This window comes from Pipistrellus kuhlii, unplaced genomic scaffold (genome assembly GCF_014108245.1).
Source record: "Pipistrellus kuhlii isolate mPipKuh1 unplaced genomic scaffold, mPipKuh1.p scaffold_m20_p_6, whole genome shotgun sequence".
NCBI lineage: Eukaryota > Metazoa > Chordata > Mammalia > Chiroptera > Vespertilionidae > Pipistrellus > Pipistrellus kuhlii.
In genome coordinates, this window is record NW_023425562.1 from 73,535,042 (window position 1) to 73,549,976 (window position 14,935).

Genomic DNA, 14,935 nt, shown 5'->3' on the forward strand with positions numbered 1-14,935 from the left:
AGACTCCTTTGATGAAAACTGTGAAAAGCAATTTACCAGCTTCTTTGTAACAGTAAAAATTAAGCACTAAAAGCAAAGCCCTTTCTTCTCAATCAAGAAGTCTACTTACACCTGCCTGGTGTGGCTCAGTGGTTGAGTGCCAACCCATGAACCAAGACTTCCCAGTTTGATTCCCAGTGGGAGGTATGCTGGAGACAGCTGATCAATGTGTCTCTCTTTGATGTTCCTCTCTCTATCCCTCCCCCTTCCTCTCTCTCTAAATTTAAAAAAAAAATTTTTAAAGAAGTCTACTTATTTAGGCCCCAAACATTTAAATTTATTTTTTGTGGCAGAATGATTGGGTTTTACCCTATTATTCTTATATACTTGCTATATGGGGTACAATATCTATTTAAAATATTTAATAATCACTACACAATTTTCTTTCCTATAAAGTTACATAAATAGTAAGTCATTCATCTGAGATGACATGGGTTGCACCAGCTAGTCTAAAGCCAGTTTTTGGCTTGGTTCTACAGTTGCTGCACAGAAGGCCAGCCGGAGGAGGGTGACATGAGATGAGTCCACCGCTAGGCTCCAGACTTCCTTCCCCCAAAATCAGGCTGGACTGAAGGCATGGCGTGGAGGTGGCTGCACTGGAAAAGGAAGGGGAGGGGTTGGAGGCCAGCCAGTGTGACAAGACACAAAGGTTCAGATTTTACCACAGCTCTCGATCTCCTTTGAATTGTATCATTACGTATTTAAAATACTGTCTAGTCAAGTTCTTAAAAACTATCCCAGAAGCCCTGTCCTTCAGGACATTTCTCCAGAAACAGATTTGTCGGTTGGAAAATAAGGAGCAGTGTACTATCAACTTACCCAAGAATAAAGGCCGATGCTGCCCCTAAGAGGTCCTGAGCAACCCAGAGGAACTGCTTGACCCTAAACAAGATCCAAGCCAACACAATCCTCACATCACACAGGATGGAGTCAGATTCCAGTCACTGATAATTATATTTAAAGTAGAGAAGAAACTCCTAGGTGACACCATCACAAATGGCTAATCAACATAAAACTTTATTTAATTATCGTCACTACAGAGGTCTCCTTGACAAAATATGACCAGTGTGTAGACATACAGCAACTTGTGGGCTTTTGACACTGAAGCAAATATGACATTAACACCTGTACTATTCACACCTGTGGGACTAGAGGTGAGGAACAAAGATGTAAATAGGTCTGCCCTAAACTCACCCGCTGCTGGGCCATTCATTTGTGTGGTAGGTTGTTCAGAGGCTGACCCAGGTATTCCTCGTGGAGCTTTTGAAAACAACATGTTTCTCCTATGCACTTACTTAGGTCCCTGCCTTTATATGATGGGAGTTTTTTTTAAACCCTGTTATGAGCCAGAGGCTAGGGGTGGAAGCAATGGGAGGAAAAGGCCAGTGGGGGGAGGGGGGGGCAGCGCAAGGGCGGGCCCCCCACAGCTCTGAGAAGCCGTGCTGAGGTCAGTGCTCGCACAGGCACTTTTTGCACTGAGCACTCCTTGCCCTTCCTTTGCTCCTCCCCATAAGCAGGCATTACCCTGTTTTATAATGAAGATACTGAGGCTGGCAGGACAGAGCCAGTAGCTAAAACAAGTGCCTGGACAACTCATCTACTGCTCTAGCCATCAAAACCCTGAGGTCTGCTAAAAGTGCATGATGCCCCCCAAGTCCTAGAGAATTGCTGTACTTAGAATTCTTTTAGAGAAAATGGCTCTACGTGAACTTACCTTCCAATGGCATATGCTATGCTTCCCTCTAAGTCAAACCCAGGTGAGTCTGTCCTACATACATCCCCAGGGTCACACCACACTTCCAAGGAACAGTGCTACAGGTGAAAAGGGCTGTGTCCATGGTGCCTCCTGGACCAGGCGGTGCCATGTGCCAACTCCTGACACAGCCACGATCAGGGCTGCCCTCGGGTGGCTAAAGAGACTGAAGGCTGAGTCTGCAGATGAAGGGGGACCGGAAGGAGCCCAGGTAGAGGTGCCCGTCATGCTCGTGCGCTTCGCTGATGTAGGTGGCCACCTGCCCGTCAGGATCGTGCAGGCTCCTCTTGAAGGCGCCACTGCTGCTGAGTTCCAGGGCGAGGCTATACCGCGGCACAAACTTCATCACCGTCTCCTGACTGAACAGCTGGAAGGGAAGCACAGTGTGGAACTGACCTACTGACTAAAAGAATGTGAGCAGATCCAACCTTTTAAAAACAAGACAACAGGCCCCCAATGGAATCGCTGATAGTAAGTGCATGTCACCAAACCAAGACTTAATTTATGTACAGTTTAGGCTCCCCCAGAAATGGAATCTTAAGCCAGTCAGTCAGGAATCAGTCCCCCAATGAGCAACAGTTAGGTCATCTGCCTGACCGCCCCTGCGCCCCCTCAGGAAAGTGACCTTGCAGCAACCAACATGATTTTTACTTGTGTGACATCCTTATTCCTGTTCCCTTCTACCTAGGAAAGTCTCATTTTGTACGGCTTCTTGGATCTGCTTTACATCTGTTAGAATGCATGCTGCCCAGAATCATTGAAAAAAGCCAATCAGCTCTTTAAAATTTATTCAGTTCAGTCAAGAAGCAGCCTGCGGGGCAAGTGAAGCAGGTGTGTGCAGAGGGTGGGAGAACTCCGGTGGCCTAGTCCAGAGAGTCAGTCTGAACAGGGTGAGGCAGAGTCCACACTGAGGGGAGGGAAAGGACAGTGATGCGGAGTAAGGTGTCAGAGCTTAAGCAGGATGAGGAGGGTGTTTACCTGGGGAGCTTGTGTGGTAGCAGAGCCCCTCGGGAGAAAGGGTGGCCCCATAACATGGCCACGAGGAGGGAGAAGGCCCAGGGTGGTGCTAGAGCCCTAGCAGAGACCATGTGACAGGGGACAATGGCTACAAATTGGTGACATTTGGGGAATGTGATCAAATGGGTATGAAAGATAGGGGGATCCAGGTTGTTCGCTAATGGAAAAAGGAAGTGCAAATAAGAAAGGGAGAAAACTAGAATAGATCCTGAGGTATTAAGCTAGAAGTAAGAAAGACCAGCATTACTTATGGTTTTCGATTTAAATAAACAGATGATAAGTAAATGTAGGTGTAAATGTGTATACATTGTATATATATGTGTAAACATGTATGACTACACATGCAAAATACATTTCCTGCTTTGTCCATGAGGGGGCCTGGGAGCAGTTATGTGCGCACTTAGCCCCAGATCTCTAGAAGGAACCAGCTCCTTGAGGAAGTGGTTGGTTCCAGAGCTGGGGTGGGGAAAGGGTGAGATGAGCCTGAACATGTGGAGCCAGGGGGTGAGAAACCACCCCAAGAATGACAGGTGCATGTCCAAAGGCAAGGAGCCACTCTGAAGGGCTCTCAGTGGCCACAGCTGGACAATCTTAAGTATCAAAGTAAATAATGATAGCCAGGCCGGTGGTGCTCAGTGGTTGAGTGCCAACCCATGAACCAGGATGGTTCGATTCCTGGTCAGGACACATGCGTGGCCACGAGCTCGATCCTCAGTAGGGGGCATGCAGGAGGCAACTGATCAATGATTCTCTCTCATCACTGACATTTCTCTCTCTCTCTCCCCCTTCCTCCCTCTGAAAAAACAAATAAATAATGATAGTAACAGATTATATAACCCACTGAGTAAAATAGGTAACCATGAGATAATACTGCTATTTACCTAGTTATAAATGCCACCCCACAATAAATAAATTAAATCATATTAATTAATTAATTAAAATTTTAAAAAGTGAAGGCCTCCCCACAAAATACGCGTTAATTACAAAGGGGAAAGGGTGGCTTCACAGGTGACGAACACGCACCACTAGCACGGGACATAGTGGCGTCATCCCCTCCTGCAGGACACACTGAAAACCCAGCTGCACTCTGTGGTCTCTGCCAGAGGCATACGCTGGCAACCGAAATAGAGAGGCACCTGAAATATAACTGACGGGTAACCTTCCAACAGGTCAAAACTGAGGAGCTGCTCCAGACCGCAGGAGACTAAGGAGGTGTGTTGGCTGGAGGTCATGTCTGATCCTGGGCTGATAACTAAAGGACATCCCTGGGGCAACCGGAGCAACCTGAATGGCTGCATGGTTGGACAGTGGCAGGTGTTCCTGTAAATTTCCTGTCTGGGCAGGTGGTCTTGAGGGAGAGAGTCCTTATTGTAGGAAATAGACTAAGTATCTGAAGGGCATCAGGCAACAACTTACTTGCAAACAGTTCTTGAAAAAAGTTCTTTGTACCTTTCTTGCTATTTTTCTATGTCTAATATTGTATCAAAAATCAAAAATCCCCAATGACTTTGATCCCACTTTGAATAAAATCTAGCCTCCTACAAGGCCAGGATTCTCACCCACTTCTCCCACCTGCTGTCCTTCTGTTCTGTCTCAGGTCACACACAGATGCTGAGCTCTGCTGCCCCAGGGACCCCAATCATGTTCTCCGTCACCAGGAACACATCCCACTGCTCCAGGTCTATCTCACACTATGGTCTTAGCTCTCTAGTCACTCATTTATTCCACAGAAACTTCTGAGTGCCCACTGTGTGCCAGACACTGTTCCTAGTGCTGAGGATAAAGGAGTAAACTAAACAGGAAAAGTACCTGCTCTGGTAAAGCACACATTCCATCAAGGGAGAGACAGCCACGCACCACCGAGGGGCCACATCCTGGCTGAAGAAAAGCTAAGGGGGCCGGAAACTGAGCACCTACTACACACAGCTAAGGGCATTGTGTGCATATTCGCATCATATGTTTTCAGCACGTAATGAAATGCTATTCTTCTTCTCACTTGACAGAGGAAGAAACTGAAGCAGAAAGACCACATCTGGTCAGCTGGTATGATCTTCAAAACTCCTCTTCTTGCCACCCTACCCTCTGCCTCCTCCTAGATTCCAGTGGAAACAGATGTTGGCTCTGAAGCCAACCATACATAGAGGAGGATGTGTTATTTCTGAACAGATCGGGATTTGCTACAATGACCACTAAGCGCAGAACAACACTGAAGGCCATGGAACGGCCTGACCGAGCAGGTGTATGCAGCCCCTCACTGGGGCCCAAACACAGGGCTTGGCACCACGTGGCCTCAGTAACTGCTGCCTGCCACCTTTCAGGACTTTAAGTTACAAATATTTTAACATCTATGCAAATATTCAATATCAATTTCAAATACTATTCAGTCTGTAAAAAGAAGCTTTTCAGAAAATAAGATTTCTCTATGAAGGAAGTGCCTGTATCAGCAAGTCCCCATTGTAAAATGTGTTTTTACATTCAGGGCATTTCGTGGAAGCCAATGGAAGAAAGGGCAGGATGACGAACATTTAAAGGCTGTGTTGAATGGTCTGCTGGCTGTTGGCAAGGGTGAATGATTTGTTTTAAATGGGGAAGAATCTGGTGTGCTAATATGTAAAAGGGCAAAATCCTACGGAGAGGGGTGACTGGCAGGAGATTCCAAGAAGGGAGGAGGGAGCAGGGCAGCATAGTTCCAAGGTGAGTGAGTGACAGGTATGGCCACGGGAAGAGGCACCTGGGAACCCTTAGAGGAGAAGCAGTGCCAGCTGCTGATGGGGAGGGGGAGGCTGGATCCAGGTTTGGAGGAGAAGGAAGCCTTAAGAAGCCATCTCAGAGTAGGAAGAGGGAGGGTGACAGGCAGGATAGAGACATCAAAAGGTCATGATGGTGACCTAGACCAGAAAATCAGAAGAAGAAAAAAAAAATCAAAGGGTCCAAATGGTAAGCTTCATGTCATGCTGCAGAATAAAAGGTGTTTTAAAGAAATCTCTGAAAGTACTAAATATTACAAGCAGAACTAGAATTTTAGAGCTATAAGTCAAACTAGGTCATAATGAAATGCATCTTCTAATTATAGTTTTGGATCTTAGAATTAGTTTTCAGTTACCTTAAAAATCATTCTTTTAATATAAGGCCTCTCGGATAAGAAATCCAACATTGAGAACCCAGGGTTGGCGCGAATGGTCGACATGCCGACCCAGTAACCCCCGGAGCTGCTGGGCCGGATGTTGTCTGGGAATCCAGGCAGGTTCTCCACGAACAGGTCGACCCCGCCCTTCGTCAGGCCAGACACGTAGACTCTGAAAAATTCACCCAAGCAGATATGAGCAGCAGTCCCCAATTTAAGAAAAAATTTTAGCCAACCACAAAATTAGTCTTGGTTCCAGTAAGTTTATGGAACCAACTATAATATGTCCATTATAAATAAAAGTGCAGCTGCTGAAAGAGGGACTCGAGCACTGGGCCCAGCTAGATGCAGTTAGGGGAAAGCTGGTGGGCCAAGACCCACTGACAGGGAAGGCACGTGGGATGTGCATCAGCACTAAACTAACTCTCCCAGACTGCGACACTCAAGTAGGCTGAGACATGGGGAAAAGAAAACACGCTCTTGAGTGTGAAGTTTGTCATTATTACACAAAGGAGAGGTGCCCTGGCAATTCTCAAATTTTCTCAATGGACAGACACCTCCACACCCACCCGGGCTCAAAACTCTCTGGTGAGCACGGACCATTCAGCAGATGCCACACGCACCTCCTTATCCTGGCCATGGTCGTCTCTGCCACCAGGACGAAGTCTTCTTCGGGAGAAAGCTGCACTCCGTTAGGGAACCGAAGATGGTCCAGTAACACCTTTACTTCTTTGGTCTCAGTATCGTACTCCAGCAGGCTGTGGGTGCCAACAGCAAAGGGTCACACCGGAGTCCACACGCCCCTGCTGGGCTGGAGCTCGGCTCACCTCTGGGCAGGGACCTGCGGAAAGGGACTCAGCCTCACACTGGAGTGACAAGGCCCTGGTGGTCCCCTGCTCAGACCTGGTCCCAGGCTGGCCCCTAGGAGCCCTTCCCCACCCACAGCGCCCCAGGCATCCTGTTCAGACATCCCCCCAGTCATTCTCCTATCTGAAATGCTGAAACACTGTGCTCAGAAACACTTCAAAGATTTCTAGAAGCAATCCACTCTGCTAAAGCTACCCTGCTTGACTGCTGATCTCACTGAGCAGATGTGAAATACACACTCACCGCCCATCATCCGTTGCCTCCATAATCAAAAGCAGAAAATCTCGTCTTTGCCATTTGCTGCTGGAATCCGTAAAATAAATCTTCTTCCCATCACGAGTTATTGTAAGGTCGTTCACAAAGGACATTTTCCGCCCCTCGATAGGTATGTCAGAGGACAGCAGCAATTTCACTTCACCTGAAGTAGTAAAGAAGAAAAGGAGAAAAGGAAAGAAAGGAAGAAAGGAAGGAAAGAAGAGAGTGACTTGCTTTCATTCTAAGAACTCATATCACAATAATTTTGAAATATTAATTAGCCTAATTTAAAAGAAAAACTAAAATGAACTTCCCCATGCCATATGTCAAAAGATGTATTCCTTCTTACAATAAAGTGTTTTTCTTTCTTTCATCAGTTAGCTGATGAATATTTTTAGACTACATTAAAGCAAAACCCTTCCTCTGAAGATGAGGAACTTTCTTTTATGGAGACCAACTGACTTAAAAGTTTATGTAAAAGGCAACATTCGATTTGTTTGTTTGAGAAAAATACAAAATGTTCTACTCGTTTGCTTTTAAATAAAAAAATAAGAGTAGTCCGGTGGTGGGGCTTGATGGATTGAATGTCATCCTATGCACCAAGAGGTCACCGGTTCAATTCCCGGTCAGGGCACATGCCCAGGTTGCGGGCTTGATCCCCAATAGGGGTGTGGAGGAGGCAGCTGATCAATATTTCTTTCTCACCAATGTTTCTCTCTCTCTTTCCCTCTCCCCACTTCTCTCTCTAAATCAATAAAATAAAATAAACTATTTTTTTTAAAAAGAAATAGGTTTTTAAAATAGTATAACATTTAATAAGTGTTAAACTCTTTCCATGTATATCATTTAAATCCTCACAACAATCCCACAAGGCAGGCTATTACATTATCCCTATCATGGATGAGGAAGTGTGCACAGAGAGAATTATACAGTTGCACAGCCAGCCAATGGCATGGCAGACCCATGCTGTTGGTCTGCAGTGCCTGAATCCAGGGCCCCACAAACCACCCACGATAACGAATTCCTCTATTGTACGTCCCTCCTCTGCCAAAGCAAATACAGCGAATGTAATACCACTGGTCAAGATGGCATCATGACCAGTCAGGGGAAAGGAACGGGAGGAAAAGCTAGAGAAAGAAAATGAAACGACATATCCTTACTCTTGTAAGGATAAAAGACTGAGAGGCAGAAAACAAACAGGAAAACAGACAGCATGGCTCAGTGGTTGAGGGTCGACTTATGAATCAGAAGGTCATGGTTTGATTCCCAGTCAAGGCTCAGGCCTAGGTTGCAGGTTTGATCCCCAGTGTGAGGCATGCAGGAGGCAGCCAATCAACGATTCTCTCTCATCATTGATATTTCTACCATTCTCTCCCTCTGCCTTCCTCTCCAAAATCAATAAAAATACGATTTTTTTTAAAAGAGAGACAGAAATATAAAGATGGATGGATGAAGTCTAATATCTGCAAAATAAGTCCTCTTGAGACCTGTGGCTAAAACACAAACACCAGAGGAAATTAGGGTACTGACTAAATACACACAAGTAAGGATTTGTGTGATTGTTTATACTAGCTGATATTTGTAAGGTGATGCTTGCAGTATTATTCAATGAGTAAGAAATATCAGAGTCTCCAGCTGACTGTATTGAACAAATTCTATTAAGTTCACTTATGCACATATTGTTTAAAAAATCTGAAATCATCACAGAAGGAAATAAGATATTGTCACATACGTGTCCAGGGATTTACTTCAAATAGTCCCTTGTATGCATCAGCCACAAAAAGGGTCCCGTTGGGCCCCACCCGGATGCCCAGGGGTCTTCCACAAGTAGGCTCGTCGTCTCGGGTTTCTAGGGAAACAAATGGACAGGAATCAGTGGCTGGTCTAAGATTCTGTCTGAGCCCACATTAGTATACAAACACCTCATCCCACCATCCCTTCCTAAATGTATGCATAGTTCTATATACCATGCCATGGGATACAGACCCACACCCCAGTATTCTAGCACCTAGAATTTAGGAGAATTGTCCAGCATGTCCAGATGGACCACCTGAGAATCTAGATCTGGACATATACACAACAACTGGTATCCAAGAATCATGTTCACATCAGCATCCCACGATTTGAGCAGTTAACACAGGGATGTCAGAGGACCCAGGCCTTGATTCCAGAATCCCCACTGAACCTCAGGAGCTGGAGGTTCTGAATACTCTGCCCATCTAGTAGCATGATGGTTTTCTCTCCACCTGGCATAAAGGGAGAGTTCTATTTTATTCCTTAGTTTAACTCTCTTGCTCTACTACCTACACTCTTTTAAAACCTTTGGGGCCCTAGCTGGTGTGGCTCAGCTGGTTGAGTGCTGTTGCTTGCACCAAAAAGGTTGCAAGTTGTATTCCTGGTCAGGGCACATGCCTATGTTGCAGATTTGATCCCCAATCCGGGCGTATTTGGGAGGCAGCTGATCAAGGTTTCTCTTTCTCTCAACCTCCTTCCCTCTCTCTCTAAAATCAGTAAAACATATCATCAGGTGATGATTTAAAAAAAAAAAAAAAACTGTAGCAAATGCAGGGTACCCACTGTGGGGTGCTTACAATGGCGTGCTGAGAACAGATGTTCCCTGCAGGAGTGCTTACAACAGGATGCTTACTACAAGGTGCTTACTGCAGAGTGTTCACTGCAGAGGCGGTTACAGCAGAAGGAGGGGTGCTTGCTGCAGGGTGCTTATCAGAGGGCACTTACAGCCAAAATATGGAGTGGAAAAAGGCAGGTTAAAGAACCAAATGTATGAGTCCACCCCATATAGCCATGGGTGGCTGGGAATATCCATGAGCAGAAAGATATCTGAAAAGTGATTAACTAAAATGTTAATAACAACTACACCTGAGAAGACTCTGGGGTGATTTTTACTTTCTTCTTTGTACTTTTGTGATGCTTGCATTTCACAATGAAAATGCATCATTTAAAAAAAATTTTTTTTCAGCTAATAAAAAGTGATAAGAAGAAGAAGTCAGGACTATCAGTGTTTAAAGAATAAGATTTTTCTACTCTAGTTTTCTAAAATTTGAATGATGTTAGGGTATTTTCACTTTGAATGACATTGCTGAAATTCCTAAGGAGCTAATGCAGAAATCACATTTAAGTATCCAAGTAATGACAAAGCTGACTGCATTGCTATGGTAGCACTCCGACAAACCTATTTATTTCCAAGTTACCTTAAAAGTGAGCATGGGCCTCTGCAGAATGGAGAGAGGTGGAGCTAAGAGTAAGCAGCAGGTGCTATGGCCACTGTTTCACTGGGAAACTGCAATGAAGGGTGACAACCAGGCACCATGAGGTCCAAGGGTCACCAGCAATGAAGAGCAGCTGTTAACACCCAGACCAGCCTATCGCCAGATGATCAGGGTTCTTTTTCTCCGAGGGTGAACCTGACTTACACAGGCCATTTGGCACTTTCTGAATGACGGGACAAGACATACATGAGGAGGACTGTGACTGACTTACTGCATGGGCCCGACCCAAACCGGGCGATGGTTTCTATTTCCCCGTTTTCAATTTTTATGATCCGGCCATCTGCGGTACCAGTAAACATTACATCTGTTTAAAAAAATAAAAAGAATAAGAGTGTTACTGGGTCGCCTAAGAACTGTGATCATATTACCTTCTTCTAAAGCATATGTGGCTTATTGGTCATTTTCATCTCCAGAGGAAAAAAAGGCATTTCTGAAGATGAAGGAGAAGTGATATCTAGGAATAAAAAGTCCTTAAAATGTGCAGCAGTAAAATTGTGGGGTTTTGAGGCATCTGCCTGTGGGTTTGAACCTAACACTGAAGCAAGGGTGTAGCAGCCACCAGGCAGTGATAAAATCACGAGAATTTTCTCCTTTCAGAAGAGTACAGGCTCGTGGGTTAGCATTCAGGGGCACATGTTCATGTCTGCCTCACATCAGTGTCTGCTGTTGAGGTGATCAGATCCAACTTAAAGAGAAGAATTGCTAGGAGCTCCCTCAGGATAAGATTAAAGCACAACAGGTGCTCACTTCAGCAGCACATACACTAAAATTAGAAAAATACAGAGATTAGCTCGGCCACACAGAAGGACAACATGCAAATTCAAGAAACATTACATCGTTTTAAATATTTATTATAAACTCTAGGGCAACCACTAAAAAAATTATAACTATCTAATATGCTAAGAAAAAACAGAAAATAGAATGAACCATAAAAACTACAAAAGGTAGAGAGTAGAAGACAAACTTAAGAACAAAAAATAAGGTCAATGAATAGAAAGCAGAAACAAATATGGTAGCTACTAACCAACTGCACCAATCTGTACTTTAAACATCAATGGTCTCAACATGCCAAGTAAAAAACAGAGACTTTTAAGTCAGAGTAGATTTAAAAGAAAAAGTACTTAACTATACCTTGTCTGTAAGAAATTCACTTTAAATATAAAGACACATGTAAGTTAAAAACAGAGGACTGGTGAAAGGTGTATCATGCTAACACTAAACAAACAAAATCTAGAATAACTGTATTAATTTCAGACAGCCAACTTCAGAGCAAGGAAGTAGTAAAGGGGGAAAAATGGCATTATAATTATAAAGGATCAATTCTCCATGAAGATATGTTTAATGTGTATGTATATACATATCTACAAATTGATTATAAAGTTTAAATAGAAAAACAAAAGATCCAGAATAGCCACACTATACTGAAGAACAACAGAAGACTCACCACATGACTTCAAGACAGCCCCTTTGGAAGACAGTTTGGTGATTTCTTACAAAATGAAATATATTCCTACCACAAGATCTAGCAACTAATGATCTTTGGCATTTATCCAGATGTGTTGAAAACATGTCCACACAAACATCTACATGCAAATATTTATAACAGCTTTATTAATAATTGCCAAAACTTGGAAGCAACCAAGATGTCCTTCAATCAGTGAACAGATAAACTGTAATATGTCTAGGAAATGGAATATTATTCAGGAATAAAAAGAGCTATGAAGGCATGAAAAGACATAGGGGAATCTTAAATGCATATGACTATCTGAAAGAGGCCAATCTGAAAAGCTCCATGCTATATGATTTCAACTATATAAAATTCTAGAATATAAAAACTATAAAAGCAGTAAAAAGATCAGTGGCTGCCAGAACAAATTGAGGGGAAGGAGGGATAACTAGGCAGAACACAGAGGATTTCTTAGGACAGTGAAACTACTCTGTATGATACTAAAATAATGAATGCATGTCATTATACATTTGTCCAAAACCACGGAATATTCAACACCAAGAGTGAACCCCAACATAAACTATGAACTTTGGGTGATGATAATGTGTTAACTGTAACAAATATACCATCTGCTTTGAAATGCTAATAATGGGGGAAGCTGCATATGTGGGGGGAAGGGGTATGTGGAATATTTCTGTACTTTCTCTTCATTTTACTGTGAACCTAAAACTGCTCTAAAAAAAATAAAGCCTATTTTTTTTTTATTAAAACACATTAATTGGTGATTGATTACTAAGTACCTCCTGGGACTGATGCCTCCCTCCAATGTCAGCAATATACCAGCCATTCCTCAGGATAACTTCCAAGTGAGGCAGCAGCAGCGAGTTTTATTAAATTGAATATTAAATTGGATGGTCAGAGCAGGGGTTCACACTTGCAAGAAGCTAACTAGATAGGCCCCTCTGTACCTAACCAGAACTGTCACCAAGAAGATAACCAGCTCCTTTATCTGGTGACAGAATACAATGAGATGTTAGCCCAAGTGAAAAGGGGGAAAGCAAGAAAAGCATTCTCTTTGAAAGTCTAAAAAAAAAATCCTCCCAGTTCCAGATTTGGTTTCCAATATTTGATTTTTTTTCTCCCCCCCAAAACCCACAAAACTTGTAAAATGTATTAATAATAAACAATATATTTTTAGAGGAAATATAAAATTCTATCATGAAGTACCTATCACTCTTGAAATAATTTTGTCTTTGTAAGTCAAACAATTGCAAAAATACACCAGTCTTGCCTGGCCAGCATGGCTCAGTGGTTGAGTGTCGACCTATGAATCAGGAGATCATGGTTCGATTCCTGGTCAGGGCCCATGGCCAGATTCAGGCTTGATCCCCAGTGTGGGATGTGCAGAAGACAGCCAATCAATGATTCACATTCATCATTGGTGTTTCTCTCTCTCTCCCTCTCCCTTCCTCTCTGAAATCAATGAAAATATACTCGGGGCGAAGAGGGGGGAATGCACAGTCTTGGGCTCCTGCATCAATCAGCAGGTTTGGAAAAGACAAGCGGTGAATGTCATGTGAGAAGCGGCTCTGACCTGCCTTCAAAACAAGAGGAGCACTCCCAATGCAATGCCCACAAGTACTTCGCAGAAAACATACTGGACTTTGGAATGAGAAGCAGAATGCTTAGTTCAGCTGCTCAGAAATCCTCACACCATTTTAAGTATAGCAACTTTTCCTTTATCTTTTTTAAAATTTTATTTTATTGTTTAAAGTATTACAAATAATAGTACATATGTCTCCTTTTTTCCCCATTGACCTCCTCCCAGCCTCCCCTGACCCCTGGCACATAGCCCCCACACACACACACCCAGTGTCTTGTGTCCATTGGTTGTGCTTATATGCATGCATACAAGTCCTTCGGTTGATCTCTTACCTTCCCCCCTACTCCGCCCTCCCCAGTCTTCCTGCTGTAATTTGACAGTCTATTTGATGCTTCTCTGCCTCTGTATCTATTTTTGTTCATCAGTTTATAATGTTCTTTATATTTCACAAATGAGTGAGATCATGTGGTATTTATCTTTCACTGAATGATTCCAAATCTTAATACAAAGAGAAACCAAGCTAAGAAATAATGTCCTGTCAAGAAATACTTAGCTTTTGACAAATAAACTAAACATCAATGTCTGCATTTTTCATTTTTCCTTCCATTTTAATGGGTCATATACTTTGAGTAGAATAAAGTATTCCATAGACGTGAACTCAAATCACCCAGGACTAAAATGGCCCACAACTTTGAGAGCCAGATGCTCCCACGGGGTGTCTGCTCAACAAGCACATGCACATCCCACATCCACAGCTAACGATGTCGAAAGCTCCTCGAGGGTGGCTACTCCTACAAAGCCCCCATTCAAGCAACAAACAGCCTCCGGGGGTTTACTTACCCCCAATATTTGTTATGGACTCTGGCCCAATAAGTTGATTTTCAAATAGTCTTTCCGCCTGTCGTAACTTCGTATTTGGTTGCAGAACACCATGCAAGAGAGGGGGTTCTTTGAAGCTGCAAAATAGTGCAATTATAGGGATCTGTCTAAGAAAATACATTTAGAACCTATTTACTGAGGACCTATGACATGCATAATTCCATTTGATAGAGAGGGTTCATTCCAATAATATCTGTATTTTCTGGAAACACAAAGGTTAAGAAAAAAACTGTCCTAGGGTATTAGAAAAGATCATAATATTAAATAAAAGTGAAAATATAAATACAGCTAATGCAAGAACTTTTGCAATCTCCTGCCATCTAAGAGCACCCGAAGGCCTCCACTCACCTGAACTTCTCATCACTGGTTCAATGCCTCATAGCAGGTTAGACCTTCTCACACCCTCTGATTCACACAGCGTGGCATTTGTACTCCCAATGGTTGCCCTCCCACTAAAGTCCAATGGAGATGGAGGGAGTCCTGTCGACCTCTCACAATTTATGACATTGCTTCATGGAGAAGACAGAAGAAACAAGAGGAAGCAGTCCAGGAACTGGCTCTGCTTCCCCATCGTCCAATATAAGCCTCCCCTCAGGACTCACCTGACTTCTCTGAAGACAGCCTCCACCGAGCCCTATCTCCCTCCCTTCACTCAGACTGG

At 43.5% G+C, this 14,935-nt stretch overlaps 1 protein-coding gene and 1 non-coding gene across 3 annotated transcripts in view; one reads left to right on the forward strand and one right to left on the reverse strand.

Annotated features, from left to right (window-relative positions):
- Positions 1-484: 484 nt before the first annotated feature.
- LOC118707594 (adipocyte plasma membrane associated protein) overlaps positions 485-14,935 on the reverse strand; it is a 32,312-nt gene continuing 17,861 nt past the window's right edge. Inside the window, exons 3-9 of one of the 2 annotated variants that reach the window (XM_036418106.2) lie at positions 14,236-14,351; positions 10,557-10,649; positions 8,788-8,904; positions 7,044-7,218; positions 6,557-6,691; positions 5,913-6,105; positions 485-2,159 (exon numbers count right to left, since the gene is read on the reverse strand). In XM_036418106.2, coding sequence (XP_036273999.1) covers positions 1,950-2,159; positions 5,913-6,105; positions 6,557-6,691; positions 7,044-7,218; positions 8,788-8,904; positions 10,557-10,649; positions 14,236-14,351 — 1,039 coding nt within the window. In that variant the 3' untranslated portion in view covers positions 485-1,949. The remainder of the gene's footprint in view (positions 2,160-5,912; positions 6,106-6,556; positions 6,692-7,043; positions 7,219-8,787; positions 8,905-10,556; positions 10,650-14,235; positions 14,352-14,935) is intronic. The other variant, XM_045574907.1, reaches the window with a different exon arrangement.
- Positions 11,085-11,187, forward strand: LOC118708524. The gene has a single exon (XR_004984602.1). It is a non-coding gene; the product is annotated as a U6 spliceosomal RNA (small nuclear RNA).